This window comes from Danio aesculapii, chromosome 25 (assembly GCF_903798145.1).
Source record: "Danio aesculapii chromosome 25, fDanAes4.1, whole genome shotgun sequence".
Classification (NCBI taxonomy): domain Eukaryota; kingdom Metazoa; phylum Chordata; class Actinopteri; order Cypriniformes; family Danionidae; genus Danio; species Danio aesculapii.
Window position 1 is genome coordinate 20,175,080 of NC_079459.1, and position 24,143 is coordinate 20,199,222.

Consider the following 24,143-nt stretch of genomic DNA (forward strand, 5'->3'; position numbering starts at 1 on the left):
CATTATGATTGGGTTCTTTCAAGTTGTGTAATTTTTGTGGATCTCTCCTTATATAAAGGAATTTGTTCAGTGCAGAACTTAATAATACTACATTGAAACATAGAAAGCAATATCAAGTAGGGCTGCACGATATTGGAAAAATCTGACATAGCGATATATATTGCAATATGAATATAATTAGACCAGATGAATCCAGTAGCTCTATTTGGAAAGACTTCATTCATTTAGATAGAAAAATACTTGATGCCAGTCTACATAAATTATAAGCATATATACTACCTGACAAAAGTCTTGTCGTCGATCGCAGTTATAAGAGCAACAAAAAATAACTTTACTTCTAGTTGATCATGTGGAAAAGTGGCAGAAGGTAGATTTTTCCGATGAATCATCTGTTGAACTGCATCCCAATCATCACAAATACTGCAGAAGACCTATTGAGACCCTCATCGACTCAGGATTCTCATAGAAATCAGTGAAGTTTGGTGAGGGAAAAATCATGGTTTAGGGTTAAATTCAGTATGGGAGCATGCGAGATATCTGCAGAGCGGATGGCAACATCACCAGCCTGATGTATCAACCCATTTGTGCTGGCCATTACATTACAAACCATAGGAGATAATCCACTACACTATACTGTACATTATTTCTGTTAAGCGACAAAACTTTTGTCCACGATAAGTCATTCCTTACCATCCTAATTAAATAATTAAAAATCAAGGCATGATCATATTCTATTTTAGTCAAATAAGCAAAATCTACAGGCCTTTGCCATTCATTTAAGCCACTTCAGATACAAAATAATCAACTAGAAGTCAAGTTATTGTTCCTAAAACTAGGATAGATGACAAGACTTTTGTCAGGTATTGTAATACATAAATAGAGCAAAGATAACTGAAATAAACAGCACTTTAAGGGTTTCTGGAGTCTAGCAGTATTCAGGTACAGAAATTGAATAATCAAACCTAAAACAACATGGTCATCATTGTATAAATTATTTTTAAATAATAATATCTTTTAATCTTTAATAAATAATCTAATGCTGTAATGTGACTATTGACACACATTGCAATATAGATGCTCAAATGCTAAATTGTGTAAAGTACACACAAATTCCCCAACAAATATACTTCTAAATGTGCATACCTGCCCAAAGAACTTCACTGGAATTCTCCCCCAAAATTTTACAAAACAAATCATGACAGAAAAAAGTTAAAAAGAGCAAGACGCTAATAACTTAAGTCGCACTGCTTGAGAAATAAGAGAAACCAACAAATAAACAATGTGTGTGAATTGCCCTGTACAAATAAACATGATATTTCCTACATTGCCTAATAAATGACTACAATATAGATGTAAAAACAAAACAAACAACATTTAGGCTTTTCACATTTTCAATATATGCTTTTTGTTTTTGATAACTCACTATGTAAATATTTAAAGTGCCATCACAAATAGAGCACAAGTCTGCGGGAAAATTGCAATATAAACAAACAATGATATAACTGATATGAAACAGGACGTTTCCAACGAACTAAGCAGTGCCAAATTAACCGTAAAACATTCTCCTCCATGCTTGAAATCCGATCGTGAATCCAAAGACTGAACCGATTCTGCATTGACCGAAGAGTAACTCCAGACTGGGTCATCTACGGTCGATTATGTTTAACCCCAGACAGGCCCGACTTAACCAGAGCTCCAGATGTGAGGTTAGATTTGGTTGGGCTCCAGGGTACGAGACGTAAGGTGAGCGGGGGAGGGGGAGAGTGTTTGTGTTGGAGACGAGTGTGGGAAACAGTGGCATTTGAGTGGCAATGGTTGCGTCCACATCAAAAGGTTTAAACTAGCCGTCATGCTGGGAAAATTTGGGGTTATTCAATGCCGCAAGAACAAGAGGATTCAGACTATTGACAGCATCAGCTTTTTATTGACTTTAGAATATTAGGTTTTTATAGGACTTTTGTTTTTATTTAACTCAAAGTATAGTTTACTTGAAAGGTTAATTGGGAAAGCTTGTTTTGATCAAATATTAAAAATAAAGTTTTTCATGTCACAATTCAGACTTTTTTCTTCACATTTTTGAGTTTATAGCTCACAACTTTAAGGCTACGTTTATATGACAACAATGTAGGCAAAAATTGTCAAAGTTTCATGTGTTTTAAAAAGTTTGGCATCTACATGACCACACATTCGCAAAAATCTCTCTATTACATTTGCCAGGCCATTATTTGGCGCTCATACCTTGTTAGTGAACAGTACCTGTAGGCACTCATGTCTATGTATAATTTGATGTGTGCGTAAGATGCATCTCTGATTTTGGTTGTAATGCTGTGAATGCACACTTTGTTGATGAAGCATTAGGAAACACTTCAGTAACTGAGCAAACCCACTGTTGTGTTTATTTGTTTGCTTGCCGTTAATCTACACTTCCCTAAAGATGAATTTTTGAAAATGCCACCATTTTGTGTTCATGTAAACACCTGAAAATGAGAGATATTAAAAATCATGACTTCATGGCTGCATTCAAAATCATATACCTCCATACTAGTACTCTAAAAGTATGCGGGCCGAGTGGCATGTCCGAATTCGAAAATCAGTATACGAGATGTACCCGAATGACCTACTACTTCCGGCGAGATTCTGAAGTGTGCATCTGATGCACTCTACGCTAGCCCATGATGCACCGCAAAAGAATTCATGAAGTGGGAGTGATGTAACTGACGTGGGTAAGTCACATGATCACAAGATGGTGGGTGTAGTACAGCAGAGTTTCATTCATACTACTCACATTCATTCTGTATAGAACGTACTTTTCTAACGGTTGAGTAGTAAATTCAAATTCAGAAGCGAGTACCTATACTGAGTATAAGGCAATTTCGGATGCAGTCCATTTCTCTTTTTTTTAGGTGCTTACACTGACATGAAAATGGTGCATTTTCAAAAACTTCTTTTTTTGTTTTATGTGTTTTCAGAAAACAAATCAAAAGGCATAAAAAGTTTCCAATTTTTGGTATCACTGTTGTTTAAATGTTTGTTAAAAAGTTGCAACTCAGTTGCAAGGTTATAATCACATACATCTTAAAATTCAGTTTACATCTCATTTGAAAAAAGCACTAAGAGACAAAACAAGTCCCGGAATAAACTGCGAGCAGCCACTACAAACACAAGCCAACAACTTTCCCTCCCTCGGTCTCATTCAGACTTTCACTAGCGATTACAATGAAACGACCAAAAAAAGACATGCAGGAAGTGACTCACGAAAATCATTACATCACACCATCCTCAGTTCCTGACCCACTGCAGGAAGACACCAAGCGGCTTTCTCCTCAAATCTGGGAGAAAGGTTGACTCCTACCCGTATCTGAGTAATCTGTGGTGGTGAGAAAAAACTGTGTCACATTAAAAACAGATCTGACTCAGGAGTTTTTTGAGCCATGATAACAGATGCTAGGCCACTCGTCTGTTGTCAAGCAAGAAAAGCACAGCACGGGGTGGGAGAGAAAGGATGAGGCTTGAGTTGTGAATGAGTTCAGGCCACAGGAGAGCTTGCGTCACCAGGGACTGGTGGGTTGCTAGCGTAACAAGAAGATTCAGGAAGAATGATGCAACGTGCAGAGCAAATATGAAGTACGATATTATTGGCACTGCTGTGGATAGTCAATTTCTGAAATATTGGTGATGTTTTGCAGTCAAATATTGACCGGTTTTCTCCCATATATTAGGATTAGACTAAAACAAATGATCAAAGATTTGTATCATGATATACAGCAGAAAATGTAATAGTGTAACATTAGCTTATACAATTTTTTTATAATCATTTAAAACTAAATCATTTAGCAAAATATTGACAGATAATTATTATTATTATTATTATTATTATTATTATTATTATTACATATTTATTGCCACATCAGCAAATTATGGCTATTTCGTGGCCAAAAGGATATACATTAAAATATTACATGATAAAAACAAATTCGTATTATATAAAAAAATTACTTAGACAAATATATAAAATATAAATAGATAAAATTTACAAAAAACTTTATTCAAAGTTAAATATGATTTTTCAGTTCTATTTTTGATTAAAAAAAATGTAAAACTCTTCCCGGTGGTACCTTTTTAAAAATGTCCATCAAAGTACTCTCCTTATAAACATTTTGTCTAATGGAATTTAAACTTTACATTCCAACAAAATATGTTTGATGGTAAGAGCAGTCTGGCAGTTATTTAATAAATATGAATGTGTCAACCTAGAATGACCAATTCGACATCTGGTATAGACCGTCTGATCATGCCTGATTTCGAAATGATAATTTGCTAAATGTCTTTCATTTATTTTCGGGTTAATTTCATATAATTTGTTGTTGATGCAGTTGTCCCATTCTCTTTGCCATGTTTCGTTTATGTACAAATTTACGGTGGGTTTCAAGTCCTCAGGAGGAATTAAACATTCTGTCACATTCAAGGAGATGGCCTTTTTTGCAGTTTCATTAGCCAGTTCATTTCCACGTAGTCCCATATGACCTGGAATCCAACAGAAGATAATGTTGAACTACTGATTATCCAGTGTTGTCATTTTCTTTAAAATCATGGACATTATGGGGTGATCATACGTAGAAGCTTCAAGTGCTTGAAGACAGGATTTGGAATCTGTGCGACATATTGACAGATATTAAGGATCATAAAATGCAAAACTACTAATTACCTGTGATTTTATAACTTGCTAATATCATTTAAGCCACTATGTTTCACCCATTTGTCAGCAAGAAGCTTTAATTCACTAAAAAAAAAAAAAGAATAAAAACAAAAACACTTACATTTACATTTTAAAAGGTGCTAATGAGAATAAGTGATTTACATAAACATATTTATTAAACTGAACGACGACATTATATTTGAACTTTTTTTTTATTTTCATTTACAGTTTGAATGCTTACTTTACTTTGCATAAATATTAAATTCTTTTTGGAAATGTAATTTGGTGCAGGAAGCCAAATCTCCTTGATATATAGTGTATGCACAGAATATAAAATATTTTATTTTTACACATGCCGACATTATTAATAGTGGATCAGTTTTAGGCAAATTATTAAAAAGCACACATTATTTTCAAACAAATAAGTAAATATCAATACAAATAATTAATTTATAGTAGTTAATAATGATGTAGTTCAAACATTTTTTCTTTAGAAACACTTAGCATTTCAAGTTGTAATAATGCATTGACTAAACATTAGGTTAGAGCTAGGATTATAAAAATGCTGAAGGAAAAAAAGCTGTCATTTAAAGATCGAATTTTACAAGCTCCATTAATAATTGCATACAAGACTTTTATAATAATAATCTAAATTAAACCATTTTAGACAATTACAAAGTAAACTCATAATGATTGTAAAATTTGATACAAGATGATTTAGATCAGTTCATATAAATTAAGTCGCATTAGGCAAGTGGGGTTGCATTTTATTGCTTTTATTTGCACCAGGTAGAGTCTAGTGCATTGAGCAAGCTTTGTCAGTGTTGAGATTTACAGTAATGAACGTCTTTGCGGCTGGGTCACGTCATTTATCTGGAAACAACAACAATGGATTCCAACATCAGATCGGTAACAGCTCTTATCATATATGCATCTTCTGCATTACTTCTTTGAGAAATACAAGGTGTAGCGTGCAGGTTCGAATGTGTGTGGGGAAAAAAAAAAAAAAAACACACAGAACAAATGAACAATTATTTTAATTAATTAATTAATTAATATATATATATTTTTTTTTAAATGCTGAAAAAATAACTTTTAAACTTAATCAAAACTACAAATGTATGCAATACTTTAAAGGATGTTTTTAAAAATATTTATTATTTCTCTCTGTTGTGATTTTATTTGAATTTAACTTATTTGTTTATTTATTTAAGAGGCAAGGGACATTATAGAAAAAAAATACAACCTTGATTATACAAGATGTTTGGCTAAAAACATTAAAAAAAAAATTAATAAAACATATACAGTTGATGTCAGAAATCCTACCCCATTATTTCCTATACTATTTTTACTTCTGGAGAAAGTCTTATTTGTTTTATTTGGCTAGAATAAAAGCAGTTTTTTTATTTCTTAAAAAACATTTTAAGGTCAAAATTATTATCCCCTTTAAGCTATATTTTTTTCGACTGTTTACAGAACAAACCATCATTATACAATAACTTGCCTAATTACCCTAACCTGCCTAGTTAACCTAATTAACCTAGTTAAGCCTTTAAATGTCACTTTAAGCTGTATAGAAGTGTCTCGAAAAATATAAAGTCAAATATTAATTACTGCCATCATGGCAAAGATAAAATAAATCAGATATTAGAAATGAGTTATTAAAACTATTATGTTTAGAAATGTGCTGAAAAAAAATCTTCTCTCCTTTAAACAGAAATTGGGGAATTTAATAAACAGGGGCTAATAATTTAGGGGGGCTAATAATTCTGACTTTAACTGTGTATATATATTTAAAATTTTATAATATAAGGTAAATCATAATATTTTTTGTCAACTAGAATATATAAAAACATTTAACGACAAAACAAATTTATGACATTTATAATTAAATGAAAATTCCAAAAAAAAGTATAAATAAATGAAATAAAATCTATAAGTAACATTCCCTCACTTTCTTTCTGCCCATTCACTTTATTCATTCAGTGACAAATAATACAATTTTACAAAATGTGTTGTGACTGAATTGTAAGATTACGCCATATTGGTCACTCTTGTAGGATCCTATCTCAAAAGGAAGCAGGTTTCTCTTTCCAAAATTCTGATTTGAAAAAAATGAGCGAATAATCCATCATTCAGCTTCATATTTCACTAATCAAAGCTTCCCTGCTAAAACAGACGAGCGAGCCAACAATCACAACATTGTTACAAACAAATTCCACAAAACCTCACGAGACCCACTAAACCCTGACTTCTCGTCTTCAGAGAGTGCTTTAGCACGAAATAAACTAATAGCATTAAAGCATGCAAAAACAGACTTGTTTGTTTCACTGCTGTTTACTAATTTAAAGCTTACCAAGCTATTGCATTCGCTCATTGCCAAGGCTTACGCTGTTGCACTGGTATTGCATGTTGTATTTTGGAGAGTGAAGGGAGGGGATTCTGACAGGAAACAGAATGTCATCGCATCTGTCCAAATCCTTTGTCTAAATAAGCCCACAAAAACATTAACATTTGAGCTCATGTTGAGGGTGACCTTATTAGACTAAAAGCTGATAGACTTGAGAAATAACGCAATCCAGCCTCTGGGCTCCGTTCCATCAATATCATAAATCTACGTTGTCCGTCTCTGTAAGGAAGAGCCTTTAAGCCTTAAAAGATGTCGAGATTTGGCCTCAAAAGACACGAGAGCACGCCGAACAGCTTTTTTTCAGGGAGAGATCCTCTTTCACGGTTGAGGAACGCTCAGACAACAGCCGTTCTTCACTGAGCTCTTATGACCTGCCATTTAGCCTGAATGGAGATAGCCATTACTCAGCGGAAACATAGGCTTGATCGGGAGATGGAACAAGTCTAGGCAAACAATAAGAGGATGTGGCTATTTTTCCTCAATGGCACATTTTTGGAAAAGTGCCCATGGGCCCCCTATGGGAGTGCAATACATTTCTGATGGCTCCTCAGATAATGGGCTGGGTCGAATGTAGATATTAGCAAAGGGATTCAGTGGCAGAATGTTGGAAGATACTAGGGGCGCATAAACCCAACACAACCAATGAGCTCTGCTGAAGGCTTAACCAATCGTTCACCTAGACTGCACGCAGATGAAAAGAGTCTCCATGGTGATGGAGAATTCACAGGCAGAACTCACAGTATGTAAGCCATAGATCCCATTACGCTTTCAGAGTCACACTTTGTAGTATGGTTTGTGCCTGAGGCCTCCGTGCTGACTAAAGCATGCATGAAAATGTGGAGAATGTCAAAGTCGAATGCCTATTTAGTCCATCACAACTGCTCTTGATTGGTGCTACTAAAGAATTATGGATGGGAATTGAAAGGAATTTTCCTCTACATATATATATAAACATCCATTGTGTGTGGGGGAAAAAGACATTTCTAAAGATATCTTCTATATTGCACAGGTTTGGAACTAATGCGAGAGAGTACATTAGCTCCGCCTTCTTTGATGAGGAAATCTTCGGTTAACTTCCTCTGTTTGGTACATTTTTCGACTATATTTAGTTATTTAATGCGTCTTTTTAATGTCATTTACGACCCTCATTCTTTTTTAAAGCTGACATTTTTTATTTTGTTTATTACAAACCCTGTTTTACCAGTCTCTGGGCTTTTTTTTTAATACAAAAGTTCTTTTAATTGTTTTTTAGCACAAAAGCTAGCTATAATAAAAGATGAGAAATGGTAAAATTTAAACAAAAGTCTACAGAAACTTCCACAATGCTCAAACTGGTCATGTGAATTGGCCGTATTTACCACCAGGCAGAATAGATGGATGGTTTGAAAGAGACTCTGTGTGCGGCATTATACATCCCAATGCTATCCGCTTGTTAAGGTCGTGACGTATTGGTGATGTATGGAGTACCGTTTCCGGGTCCAAGCTGCTACTCATTTGAATTGATAAAATATTAGGTTATGACCACTTTTTAGTCCTATCACACAATAAAGTCAATTTAATATAAAGTCATGGTGTACACAACACTCTCTTGACTTGCTGCTTCACTAATACCAAAATATATAGGAAAAAAATATTGGAAAAAACTGGAAAAATATATTGGAAAAACTGACATTGCAATATTTTGTTTTTCAGGGATATATATGAATATAATTTCAGAAGATGACTATTTGGAAAGAATTCATAATTTTACATTGATTGGGATGATTTTGTTAGTTGATCATATGTATCAGACGTGGCTTATTGAAAGGCAAAGGCCTCTTGATTATGCTTATTTTACCAAAATAAAATTGAATCATGCCTTGATTTTTAATTATTTAATTAGGACAGTAAGGTCTGACGTTGCCTAGACAAAAGTCTTGTCACTTAACAGAAATAATGTACAGTACACTCTCAGAAAAAAAAGGGTACACGATGGAACAAATAATGTTCCTTAAGGAACAGATTTGTACCTTTGTAAAAGTTGTACCTTAAATGGTACAGAAAAGACATCTTATGATACTGTTCTGTACCTTTTATGGTACAATTGAAATGAAGGTACATAATTGTTCTCATAAAAAGGTACATAAGTGCTGGACAACTAGTTTATTGCAATATCTATGAAAATAGAATATTACTGTAAAGGCAAAGTGATTTATGAATAATTTTCATATTAAACCATGAATCATCGTTTAAAAGCATATGTTTTAAAGAAACTCATTAACATTAATTATTAAGTTCTATAAAACTAAACAACAGGTAAAACAAAACTATAGGTATTGTAAACTAAACATTTAGACATTTTCTGATAAATACAGTTTCATTATTGATACCCGCACTTTTTGGCGTTTGCTTTTCAATACGCACATGAGCTGGCAAAGTCCGCGTGCGAAGTGTTCATGCAGATATTTTAGTATTGTAGAACTAGTCAAAACATTGTGCATATCTCGTTACAATACTTTTGCATAATTTAATTTCTATTTTAAAAATTAAGTAAATTAAATTAACTTTTAAGTGATTACAAAGGTATTGTTTAAAAATAAGAGAAAGAAAATGTTTTATATTTTACATGGGGAGAATGTTTTTTTGTAACATTTTTGTGAAGTGTTGTGAAATGTTTAGCAAAAATTAGATCTTTTGATTTAGGTTCAAGTATTTTAATTCTTTATTGTAAATGGAAAAGGTGCATTTACACAAAAAGAAACTTATAAAAGAATTGTTTAATAAATGTATTTGATGTTTAATATTTTACCGAAAATAAATCAACGTGGTGGTACCTTCATGGATCAGATTTGTACTTTTGATGAAGGTACAATATTGTATTTGCAGGTTTTTAAAAAATCAAAAGGTACATTTTGGTTTCCCATGGTACAAATCATGTCCTTAAAAGGTACAAACTGCAAATTCTGCAATGGTACAAATTAGTTTCTTGTCTTAAGGTACATTTCTTCTATAAAAAGGTACTGCTCCAGTGACAAAGTTTGTACCTTCTTTGTACAACATTGAACCATTTTTTTCGAGAGTGTATGGAATATAAAGTCATGGTGCAGTGGAAAAAAGAAATAATATTGTGTAGGACTCTCATGAGGTTGACGACTGCATCCATACATCACTGCAATGACTCAAATAACTTATTAATAAAGGCATCTGGAATAGCAAAGAAAGCGTTCTTGCAGGACTCATTAAGTTCATTAAGATTCTTTGGATTCATCTTCAATGCCTCCTCCTCCATCTTGCCCCAGAGCCTAGTTCATGTCAATATTCATGTCTGGTGACTGGGCTGGCCAATCCTGGAGTACCTTGACCTTTTTTGGTTCTGAAATTTGATGTAGACCATGAAGCATGAGAAGGAGCACTATCCTGCTGAAGAACCACGTAGTTTGTAATGTAATGGGCAGCACAAATGTCTTGACACAAATATCTTGAGACCTTAGGCTGTTGACGTTGACGCTCTCGCACACTCCCATACTGAATGTAAGCCCAAACCATGATTTTCCGTCACCAAACTTGACTGATTTCTATGAGAATCTTGGGTCCATGTGGGTTCCCAATATGGTCTTCTGCAGTAGGTGTGTTGATTCTGATGCAGTCAAAAGATGATTCATTGGAAGAAAAAAAATAGACTCTCTGCCACTGTTCCAAATGATCAACTAGAAGCCAACTTATTATTTGTTGGTCTTACAACTGGAATCAACAATAAGACTTTGTGAGTCTACGAGGCATCCATGAAGTCCCTAATTGCAAAAAGAATTAAACACAATCTTTGTTGAAGTGGGAAACTTTATAATTTCTTGTGTCCCAATTGTTTACGTTCACTTGAAATCACTTGATATCCTGCAATGTGACAATTGTAGATTCACACATTGCGATATCGATGCTCAAAACAATTTATTGTGCAGCCCTAATATAAACTGTTTCTGAAAAATCCTTTATATGCATGCACCTTTAAATCTTCAAAAATGTATGTAATTTATAAGTCATAATAAGTCCATAAACAACCCCTGGTTGCCAATTCACTTCCACTGTATAAAAAAGAGCAGTGTGAACACTCTACTAACCATCTTCTTTTGTGTTTTCTAAAAGAAAGAAAGCGTAGAAAGGACATTAGGGTGAGTAACCGATGACAGAATTCTCATTTTTTAACTTGCTGGAAGGTCTGAAGCATAGTTATAGCCTCCAGCTTAAGCAAAACACAGTCAAATTAGCTCATTCCCCTTGACTTTAACTTATAGAGTCCTTAATTATGAGATGGAAGTGTAGGATTTCCGAGTTGGATGCCAAGCAGAACCTGACAATGACCTCTCTTCCGCATTCATCAGTCCCGAGCTTAAGTTACTCATCATTTAGTGACACTTCTCATCCTGTTGCGACCTGCAACAGTCTAATTGCAAAGACTCCCTGGAATAAACTAGGGTTAAGTGCTTTGCCTGAGGGTATGACAGAACAGCAAGATAAAGTGGCCGAACAGGACTGTGAGGTGAACCTACACTTTTTGTTAGCAAAGCAGATCTTCAGTTCAAACAACACAGAGGACACTGTCTATTTAGATGTACTTATTCACTATATTAAGCCTGGCTGTGGGATTTCAAGGAGGAAACGAACCGTGTGCACAAAAAACCCTCAGCCAACAGACAGTGAAGCAGCAGGAAACATAACATAAAACAAGGGTTAAGGTATATAAACTAAGCCTTCCTCTCTCTTCTACTTTATTTCTCTTTGTGAAGTTTCAGAATGTCTATGTAGCCCCAGAGAGTAAGTGAGCACAGGAAGCTGTATTTAGCGTAGGAAACTAGGCTTTACTGCTGTAAACTGCAAGCCTGGCCGCGACCATCAGCCCATCATGAGCAGGGCACTTCCTCCAGACGCAGATGTGCTGCAAACTCTCACCTCTGTTTGGAGATCAAAACACAAACAAGACTGTAGCTGCGGTTTAAAAATAGCACCGAGCCTTACAGTTTCAACTATACACTACCATGTTTTTGCTTTTAGTTATGATTAATTCTTTTAATCAGCAGAACGGATTAATTGTTTAAAAGTGACTGTAAAAACATTTATAATGCAGCAAAAGTTTTGTATTTCAAATAATTATTGTTTTTTTTTAACTTTCAATGTCAAAGAAAAAAATAATAATGCATTGCATAACAAAATCAGTGGAAGTTTTTGCAAGTTTGTAGTATTTTGCAATGAGCAAATTCTCACAGGACTAACTACTTATCCTTTAAGCATTAAAATATGATATCAGCCCTTATTAAATATGACAACTGTGACAGAAGACCAATGTGATCATCACAGTCTATTCATGAAGCAGATAATGGACTTGAAATCAATAGTTTGCTAACCTAAGGCAGATCATGACCGGTCTGTGAAAAATCCATCTGACAAACAGCTTGCTACTAAAGAGTATGAAAAACTGATATCAAGCAATCTTTACTACTGCAATATTGAGTTTTTGATTCATGCAATCATGTTTAAATGAGATTTTATCTTCATATAGTAACTACATACAAATTATTTTCATTCTGATAGTAATAAACAAAATTTATTAGATTGTATCCTATTCTTATCAGTCAGAAAAAAAAAAATCACCACAAAATAAACAAAACTTATTCCAATTAAAGATAAGACAAAAATGCCTGCCAAATAAACAATTTTTTAATCTCTACAGTGCCCAACATATAAGAGTACCCCCCCAAATCTCACATATAAATAAATATTTTATACAGGAAGCTTTACAATATTATATTTGTGCATGTACATTAGATCTGTCAGTACATATATACATGCTTCGATATATATATATATATATATATATATATATATATATATATATATATATATATATATATATATATATATATATATATATATACAAACACACACACACACACATATACATACATACATGCATGCATACATACATACATATACACACATACATACATACATACATACATACACACACACACACACATCACACACACACACACACACACACACACACACACACACACAACACACAAACAAACAAACAAACAAACAAACAAACAAACAAACACACACATACATCTATATATACATACAAATACACATATATACATATATACACACACATATATACATATATACACACACATATAGACATATATACACACACATACATATATATAAAATAAATATATATAAATTTGTCATTTACTAATATCATGATATATTGAGGTAGGTTATCTTGTGATATATCGTTGATATCATGATCTATCATTAGGAGGGGCAAAATATCATGATAATATCGTATTACGTTATCGATACACATTTAACTTTTATCTTTGCTCTCTTATTTATTTACTCTTGCAAATACTTTGATTTACTCCTTTTCAAGATTATTCCAATCAAAGTTACGATTTTAATCCAAATATAGCTATTCAAGTCATCTGCCGAAATTGTATTCAAATCACAATATAAATCGCGGCAAAATAAAATATCGCAAGCTAAAATAATCACTCTAACATTCAAAACTTACTTTTCCCCTCACATTCACTCATAATATATATTATTTGAATTTTAAAAACGGAAGTTATAAATGAATAAAAGAACAATTCTTAGAGCCAGAATGCATTAATGAAGAAATAACTTCTGACACTGACTGATATTTAAGTAAAGTAGCACGAAATCACATGATCATCTTGTCTTCATTAAGCATCCCTAAAGTGCAATATAAAAACGGGGTGAACTTTTCAAGCAGGGACAAATCCAGCTAAAATCCTGGTCTGACAAGACAGAAGTCATCGATCTCCTCTCTGTGTTTTCACCCTCACAGGGACATTGATGAATGAGTCTTTGAACTTGCCTCTGGCAGCGAAGCCTCCATCAATCTTTCCCGTCCCACAAACACACAAATACACCCACGCACGGGCATAAAGCATGCAAATATGCACATTATTCAAAAGACAAGAGACACACTGAATCGCAGACCTCAGAACTGATTTAGGAGGATTTGCTATGGATTAAAGAACTATTAAACAGCCCTTATATTGTGAATCTGGCTTAAAGGTAAGAAATCTGGTAAAGGGAAGTGCCGGGACGCACCAAGCCAACACCCTCTGTGGTGAGTGACAATTATGAACGCGGCTCTCTTTTCAGTCAGCTTTCAATCTGTTTGGTGTGTCAACGCGCAGCTTTTGGGTCCATCTAACGCAACCTTACGCAAGGTGACAACTTAATTCGGTTTCATTGGTGCTAATTCTTTGATGTCAACTTGGCGCATATAGGGACATTTATAGATGAGAATTTGCAGCCAGCGTTCTCCAGCCTCCGGCACCTAGACTCTAGCTCTGCACAAGAAGTTTGGCAGAGAAATGGTCGTGCCCAACTGAGCCTGGTTTCTCTTAAGGTATTTTTTCTTTCACTTTCGTCAACTGGTGAAGTTTGTTCCTCGTCACTGGCTTGCTTGATTGGGGACTTGTGGAGCTGCGCATCGGTGGATTTGCTCTTCGGCATTTGGACTTTCAGCAGTGAAAATTAAACCACACTGAACTAGGCATGGGACAATAACAGTTTTCAAGGTATACCTCGTTTTGGAAAAGTCAAGGTTTTAAACTCAAAATTTTCTGTCATACCGTTCCTAAGGTATGTGTACTATTTTAATTTCCTTTTTTTTTGTTTTTTAGGACAACAGTATCTCCAGCAGAAAAGATATCCAACGACGCCGTTTTAAATTGTAAAGTAATCTGTGTTTTTGAAACAAATGAAGACAGCAGATGTCATTTATTAATTAGAATTTTTTAGCTTAACATGTTTACTGCTCCAAAATATTATAAATCTTTCAAAAAATTAAATATATTGTGTTCAAAGGGGAAATAGTTGTTGCTTATTACCCAGACATTTAAAAAGAGCATATTTTAGAGCAGTGAGCACAATAACGTGATAGCGTGAAACCGTAATATTATTATTCAAGGTTATCATAGCGTCAGAATCCTATACCGGCCCATGCCTACACTGAACTGAACTAAACTTCAACTCTGAAAACTGGACTGACAAAGTTTCAATTTACTAGAACTTCTATGTTATGCTGCTTTGACACAATTTACATTGTAAAAGCGCTATAGAAATAAAGATGAATAGAATTAAACTTATATCAAGATTTTTTAGCAGTCACCCCCATATGTGCGGCCATACTGGCAATACTCAATATAAACAGCATGGATTATATGCTTAACACACTATTGAATGCCTATTTACGCTGTCTGAACGATGAGAAAAACGTGGAAGAACTTTGTATGCAAGAAAGTTTGCAATATTTTGAGAAACTCAAACTAATAGGTTGTAAAACATGTTTGAACAGCATTTATTAAGGTAGTTGCTTTATGTTTCAATGACGTGACCAGAAATAATAATAACAAGCATGAACGTAGGCAATATTTTTGCCCTGGAAATCCTGGTTTAGTTTAGCCAACCACAAACACCTTTATTCCTTAGACATTTTTTTCTTAACCTTTGTTTAGTACAGCCAAAACCATGACAATAATAATTTTTTTTCAGCAACAATAATCATCAAAATATTAGAGTTTGTTCAGTTCAGCTGCATTGTTAACGTTCTTCTCGCTCCAATCTGGCTGATTGATGACATGTGAAAACAAGGTTTGCATGGTTAAAAGTATGGGTGGGAAAAAATTCATTCACTGAGGCAGCATGATTCTTTCTCTAGTGATTTTGAATCGACTCTCAATAGTTCATAGTCATTTCTCTAATCAAATTAGATTGGAACTGTGATGCTGCCAAATTCTCTTAATTTGGACAAAGATGGCCAAACATAAGAAATTTAAAGACGTGGAATGGCGCAGAGCTTCTTGTCTGGTGGTGTCCACCGTTCGATAACTTTAATAGACACTAGGGTTGTCACGATACTGGAATTGGATACCAATTGGTGCAGAATTTTAAAAACAATCAATTTTCCGCAAACATTTGAGCGCCGTGGAGCACGTTCTTCAACAGCGCTGATTTTGAAATGCTCCAGTGTCCCTGTATATGTGGTTACACTCAGTAAACATCGGTCAGTTTGGTGAGCCAATCACAGTCATTTCTGTTGAGCATTTGAACACAATGGCAAACCAGCGCTGTTTAAGAACGTGCTCCACAGCGCTCAAATGTTCACGGAATATGGATGCTTTTAAAATTTCTGTACCAAATTCTAGTATCGTGACAACCCTAAAAGACACGGCGCAGCACTGCAGATTTTATCCCATGCGTGGCCGGCTTTAGAATCCCAAAAGAACTAAACAATGTGGACAGGGTGGCATTAACATGATACATGGGCACCGACTAATGTGATGCATGGACACTGATTACAGCCAAATTGTAAATCACTTGCGGCTTGTGTTCTGCAAACTTGGACTGTGAATGAAAGTGAAAGTGTTGCAAATGAAAGCAGCATTGTGCACTACTGTTTTAAAATTAGTTATCTGTCATCCTGAACTAAAGGGAATTCTAATATAATTTCCAAATTCCATTTTTATATAAACATTTTTGCTTTGAATATATTTCTTTGACAAAAAGTTAAACAAACAAATCAATCGTAATGCTCTCTTTTGATATAGAAATGTTATACTTTATAATTACTCTTTGTGATCTGCCATTCAATGTTATATTCGGATCTTGTTCATGGTGAAAAAAAATAATAAAAATTAATAATATAAATCATTTTAGGATGGCAGTAACCATTTCAATCATAAATAAAAAGAAAGAAACTCTTGAGTAAATGTGAAGTTGAACAGATTTATTTGACAACCAAAAAAAGGATCAAAATGTAGGTCAAATATCATTTTGGAATCAAATCGTGACTCCAGGAATCAGAATAGTCAATTCCCTAAAGATTCCCACCCTTAGTTAAAAGTGTTCGTCTGGGCCTCTCGTCACTATCAGGCATAAATATCAGGAGTTTTGTAATCCTCTGAGGTTTTCGCCCCAAGCAGCTCTTGCTTTCCAAAATCAGGCTGTGCATGGAGCCAGATAACAACCAGGACTGGGCAACTGGCTGGATAATCCCATCAGTGGCAGGCAGCGGTGCCACACGGAACCTTTGAGAAACCGAACAAAACGCATCAACCACGCTTCCCACAAATATGATTAGCCCGCATTATCAACACTGCCAGTGGGCACCACAGTGTTGTAATATGAAGATACAGAAACCCCTCGGCAAAATTCAACAAACTAATGCAAGTGTCTTTGAAAATAATGGCAAATACTTAAATTCTCTAATAAGTGTAACATTTTGGGCGTGACATTTTTTGGGGTTTTTTGGACTATTGTTTAGAATTCAAATTCAGAGTCTGAGCATTTCAAGTCTGCCCCAATCTGTGACTCGCTTAAGAATAATAACAAAATAACAATAAGAATTATTGTTGCTCTTGATAGTCACATTCTATTAGCTTTATTTTAGGGTTGCTAATAACAATAATATTAACAATATCACTCATTACTAATAATAGGGATGCTCTGATCAGGATTTTTGGAGCCGATACCGAATACAGATTCCTCTTCAAGGTGATCAGCCGATACAGAGAACTGATTCTGATGCTTCAAGCATTATATAACTTTAACATTGCATAAAGCACATTTTCCCTCTAAATATGATACTTAAGTGAAGATCTCTCCTTAAACATGTCTCTTATAACCATTTAGCATGGACATGTCATGGTCAGAAGTAGCTTTACAGAAAATAATAGATAAAACAGATAACAAATTGGTAAGAAAAAGACTAACAATGCAATTAGAAAACACTGTAAATGATGGACGAGTAATTCAACGTATCTCAATGAAGAAAACACTTGGAGTGCGTATTTGATGCATAAGTTAAAATGCATGTAAACCCATAACCAAACACTTGCGATCGGTTTATGTGATCGGCCAGATTAGAGAGTACCGATCGAGTCATGAAATGTGATTATTCGCTGATACCGATCTCTGGCCGATCGATCAGAGCATGTCTAATCATTATTATTATCAAACTACACATAATTTCGTTAAATATGCTATTTATTTTACGCATTTCATTTTCATATTTGAGCTGAAAAATACAAAAAAAAAGCATATTATTCATTCATTCATTTTCTTTTCAGTTTAGTCTTTTATTAATCTGGGGTCGCCACAGCGGAATGAACCGCCAACTTATTCAGCATATGTTTTAAAAAACGGATGCCCTTACAGCTACAACCCATCACTGCGAAACAGCATTCATTATTGTTTTAAACTTTTTCTATATTAATCAAATTATTTTTCAGAAGGAATGTGGAATTGCATATTTATTAGGGCTGGGTGATTAATTGAATGAAGCAAATTTGATGCGCGACTGAATCGAGCAAAACTCAAAATGTTCACGCGTCTATTTACATCTGAATTTCGCAATTTATCTGCGCATGCCGCGTCTGGTGTGAACAGAGCATTAGGCAATGCGTGTTTTCATTTCAGTTGTTCAACGTTGATGTTCAATAAATAATCATAGATAGTAGTAGGCATGGACGGTGAGGCAGGCATGGATCATAAGATTCTGACGGTGTGATAACCTTGGATAAAAATATCACAGTTTCACCGTATTGTGATTACTGCTCTAAAAATAAGTTTTTTTTTTATGTCTGGGTAAAAAATAAAAACTTTTTCCCCTTTGAACACAATATATTTCATTTTGTGAAAGACTTAAAAAAATTGGGAGCAGTAAACATGTCAGGCTAAAATAATTCAAATAAACCATTGACTTCTGCTGTCTTCGTTAGTTTCAAAAACACAGATTTCGTTACAGTTTAAAACAGCATCTTTGGATATCTTTTTGGCTGTATATACTGTTAACTCCTATAAAAACTTTAATTTTTTTACACATACCTTAGGAACGATATTACAGAAAAATTGTTGGCGGTTTTAAAACCTTGACTTTTCCAAACCACGATATCCCTTGAAAACGATTAGCGTCCCATGCCTAGATAGAAGATAGTGTGTGTTTCCTTTATTTATTTTCAAATCAAGTCAATGAACCCTTCAATTAAAAAACATTTCGCTTGTAAAATCAGTTTCAGTTCAGTTTCCTTTACTTTTGTCATTCAAAACATCACAATAAAACTGTAATGCAGAACGAAATTACGTTGCAACACTCAACAAGAACATAAAAAAACATCACTATACAAACGCATACATCACTATTGTATACATCACTGCTTGTATACATCATTATTCCAATATGCATAATATAAATATGTCCTTGCTAATGCCCTGAAATAAGATCTGTTTAAAAAAAGAATTTACAGTTTTATTTATTAAACCATTATTTTATTTTAAACTAAATTGTTTTTTACTTTTAGTCAACAATAATAACCACATGCATGCATTTATGAAGGCTTACAAGCAAACTACAAAAAAAAAAAAAAGAGCTAGCCAGCAATTTCACACTTATAAACAAGCTGCATGATGTTCTTGCATGCCTTCTGGCAATATTCACGTTTCAAGCTGATTCAAAAACCCACTGTTTCACACATGGCCTCAGCAGCTCGCTACACGTCAAACAGTACCTGCCCCTTTAAGGAGGCGGAACCACATGCCCTTATAAGTAAAACTGGGGGATTTAAATGCCCGACCCCTGCTATCAATCAAAGAGACCAAACAATCACAGAACCCGTGGAGGCTACACTTCTTTATTTAGACTTTTACATTTAAAACTATCAAATAAAATGTTTTAAACCCAAAAAATGCAAACTACTGGCCAAACAAACTTTAATGCACATTTAAAAGCATTTAAGAAGAGAAACTGGGAAAAGGTCTGATGTCGTAAACTCAGCCACACGTCTTTGTTTAGTCACACCCCCCTCTACTCCAGTAACTTTTCATCGAAACCCCCCACGTTTCCTCACGCTTCACAGACTGACTGCTGCAGAAAACCTAACAAAGAAATAACCTGGATGTCAAATGCATTTCATTTAGGATCTATAGGAAAACAATACATAGTATAAAATGCATAAAAATAAAGTAGTCTGTAAATAGAAAACACAGGTGTTTTTAAATAGTGAAAGTGAATAGCAAACAACCTAAATCTCTTATAATACTAGTTTTGTTTTAAACACCTCCTCAAAGTAAAAAAGTGGAGTTTATAATATTATTACCCATTACAAACACATCTTAAAGGGTAAGTTCAACCCAAATTTTTACTTGATTAATTTACTCGCTCCTCTCAGGCCATCAAAGATAACTTTTCATCAGTAGAACATTAAAGAATATTTTGCAGAAGGCAACACATTCAATATTAATTCTGGTGGCTCCTGATGTAAAAAAAAAAAAAAAAAAAAAGCCTAATGAAAAAGAATTTTTTAAAGTTAAAAACAGTTAAGTCTTTTAAGTCTTCTTTTAAAGTCACCAGTCTTTCTAATAAACCAGCATTTTTCACAGCCTTAGCAAACATTCCGGTGTGTGTTGACAACAGTTTGCAGCACAAGCTTTTTATCAGATAATGATATATGTGCAGATGCAAACTTTTGTTTACAAAGTTTACACATTCCATAATCCAGGATAAGCACAAGTTATATTTCAATAAACAACTAAAAAACCAATTTAAAAACCTTCATTACGCGACAGTAAGCTCACACTACAGATGGTTAGAAACTTGCTCAAGACTCAAGATAGTTAGTTTTTGTCTGGGTAAAAAAAAATTAAAAATGTTACCGTTTGAACACAATATATTTTATTTTGAGAAACATTTTAAATATTTTGGATAAATAAACATGTCAGACTAAATAATTAAAATAAATAGTTTCAAAAACACAGATTTCTTTACGATTTAAAACTGCATTTTTGGATATCTTTTCTGCTGGAGAAACTGTTGGCCTAAAAATAAACAAAAAAAATAAAATAAAAAAAATCTTACATATACCTAGCGAACGGGATAGCAGAAAGTTTTGGTAGTTTTAAAACCTTGACTTTTTCAAACGCTGTATACCTTGAAAATGGTTATTATCCCATGCCTACATCAGACGACATCAGTCAGAAACCAGAGGTAATAATGCTGTGTTGTCTGTATGTCTTTTTTTAAAAACTCTAAGTGCCAGTAGCTGTTAACTTATAAATCGTCAAGCTTAAAAATGATCTCTAATGTTCTACTAAATAAATAAAAGTCCCCTACATGATGGATTTAGTGATTTTGGGGGCCCTAAGCAATTCCATCATAGGGCCCCAAAAGCATCAAAATGCACATTTGTATTTTTATCTAACATAATTCGATCTCCTTTTCTACATTTTGTCTTAATGCAAAATAATAACATGTAAAGAGTTGTGCAAAACTTTTGAAACTATTTGTTTTCTTAAAATGACATTCACAACTAAAAAAAAAAAAAAATGAACTATTTCGTTTTTAAAAATAAACCTTTACTGATCTGACTGCTGGACTGATCCGTGATTGAAGGTGGGAGACACATATGCACAGATGTAATAATTATATTCAAGTTGGAAAAAAAATGTAGACCCTCATCGTACAAAATAAGATAAAAACAATGTTATATACAATTTATAGGTATCATTTATACTTCTAGGTATTTATTTGTGGACCCCCAGAATTCCTGGGCTTTAAGCGGGGGGCCGCTTACCTTGCTTACTGGTTAATCCACCCCTGCACACATCTTGAATAGCCAGAAGTTGATTACATAAACAGCAAATTTCCATTTTGAGTGAACTATCCCTTTAACGAAGATGAAATAAACCTGCACTAAATCGATCACGGCTTAGTTAAGTTCGAAAATCATGGGCGATACATTTCTAACACATTTAGCATCTTATGCCAGGATTTTAATATTTAGCTTCTCGACAAGTACAGAACGTTACCTCACATGTTAAATGCCCAATATAAATCTTCCCTTGACGTCTCACGTGCACAACAACAACCAAGTCAAAGTCGACATATTTACTAACCTCTGACAGAAAACCACACAAGGGGTTAATGTCAGCTGATGCACTGCAACTCCTAGCCACAAAGCTACCGAGAAAACCCTACGTGAACCCGTTTACACTGAATTGTCGGAGAAGCCATGAAAAACACACTCAATATCACTAGAAAACAATAACAAAAGCATTTAGGATCGAACTAAAAACAGGCAAAGCTGCATCTGTGTTAGGAAATTACTAATAAGGTTGATTCACGCTTGGAAATGTTGACAAAGCAGCGCGTGAAATCGCCTCGGTGCGAGCGAGAGACCGAGACCAGCGGACGGCGAATTTCTGACACCCGAAATGCCACACACGGGCGTTTTTGTTTGCCTTCCCTCACATCACATGGCGGAGAAAACGCTAGATTTCTTACCTGCCGTGAAACCAGTCCTTACAAATGTCGCATTCTATCATAAACCGGCTCACGTCGTACGGCTGCCGGCAGACGCAATACAGCTGGGCCGTCGCCATCTTCGGACTGTCCCCAAACAACGCAGGCAGCCTAAGCTCGGGCGGGGATTCCGTCTAATTATGCGGAAACAACACAGAGGGGAACGCGAGGGGCGGGGCGAGGAGAGCATGTGGTGACGCCATGCATCAACACGGAGCGCGAGGCACGTCATCGTTACGCAATAAGACGATAATGGGGCAAAATAAAAAGCTGTGTGTTTCAGTCAAAGAAAAGAATCAGTCAAACTTACATCAATCAAACTGACTAAAATATTAATAAAAATAGTTTGTAAAAAGTAAAAATAGTAAAAACCTGATTAACTTATCAAATAAGTGAGAGCAACATAAAAATGTTGTCGTGACAATCTGTCATTCAACTTTTTACAGTGCATAAACAAAATGACATCAAAATTTGGTAATCCTAATCTGAATCGTATTTTGATAAACTTTTCCTTTAAATGCCCTATATTACAGAAATTTCAGACTTTTTCTGATTTTTGCCATTTTACTTTGTTATAGATTAGATTATACAGCTAATTTATATATTTATTGGGAAAATATTAAATTGATAAATGTCAATCTTCTTCAAATGCTTAAATTGCAGACTTTTCTAAGCATTATAAGCATTATAATGAACCTTTTGGGTGATAATATCTAATGCTTTCTTTTTTTCAATGCAATTCTTTTTTTTATTTATTTATTTTCTTTACCATTGTACTCATAATGTCATCTAATGTTATGTTTAACTTATAAAATGTATTGTTTAAATGTGCAATAATACAGTGCTCAGCGTATAGAGTACATCCCACTTTGAAAATGAATATTTGTGTCCATTTCTCAGTGAATATGGATAATAATAGGTGCATTTGAACAAAACAGATTTATTAAACAGATATTTTATTAAAACAACAACAACAAAAAAATTGACACAGAACATCTTTAAATTCATGAAAATTCATGCAAATATTGCAAAAAATTAACCTACACATTTCAAACAAAATGTTATATATTTTTTTGGTTTTTCTTGATTTTTGCTATTTTTGAAAGTTTTTTTAAAATATTTTTATGACATAAATTTGGGCTACTAATTTTCGAACCGTTATTTTAAGTAATTTTGTTAGATAAGCTCCAGATTTGGCTTCAGTACTGATATAATAATGTACAAATATAATATTGTAAAGCTTCTATATAAATATTAATTCAAATGAGTTTTTTTTAAGGGGTTTACTCATATATGCTGAGCACTGTATCTGTTCCTGTTATCTGGGATGATATCTCAGAGGGTGGCGCAGTGGCGAAGTAGGTATGCTGTCACCTCACAGCAAGAAGATCGCTGGTTTGAGCCTTGGCTGGGTCAGTTGGTGTTTCTGTGTGGAGTTTGTGAGTTTTCTCCGGGTGCTTCAATTTCCCCACAGTCCAAAGACACAAGGTACAGGTGAATTAGGTAGGCTAAATTGTCCGTAGTGTATGAATGTGTATGTGGATGTTTCCCAGAGATGGGTTGCGGCTGGAAGGGCATCCGCTGTGTAAAACGTGCTGGATAAGTTGCGGTTCGTTCCACTGTGGGACCCCGGATTAATAAAGGGACTAAGCTGAAAGGAAAAT

The 24,143-nt window shown here is 34.4% G+C and overlaps 1 protein-coding gene across 1 annotated transcript in view; it reads right to left on the reverse strand.

Moving 5' to 3' along the window:
- The window catches only part of kdm7ab (lysine (K)-specific demethylase 7Ab), a 59,627-nt gene extending 37,034 nt beyond the window's left edge, over positions 1-22,593 (reverse strand). Inside the window, exon 1 of the mRNA XM_056451966.1 lies at positions 22,462-22,593. Coding sequence (XP_056307941.1) covers positions 22,462-22,559 — 98 coding nt within the window. The 5' untranslated portion in view covers positions 22,560-22,593. The remainder of the gene's footprint in view (positions 1-22,461) is intronic.
- Between the last annotated feature and the right edge of the window lie 1,550 nt (positions 22,594-24,143).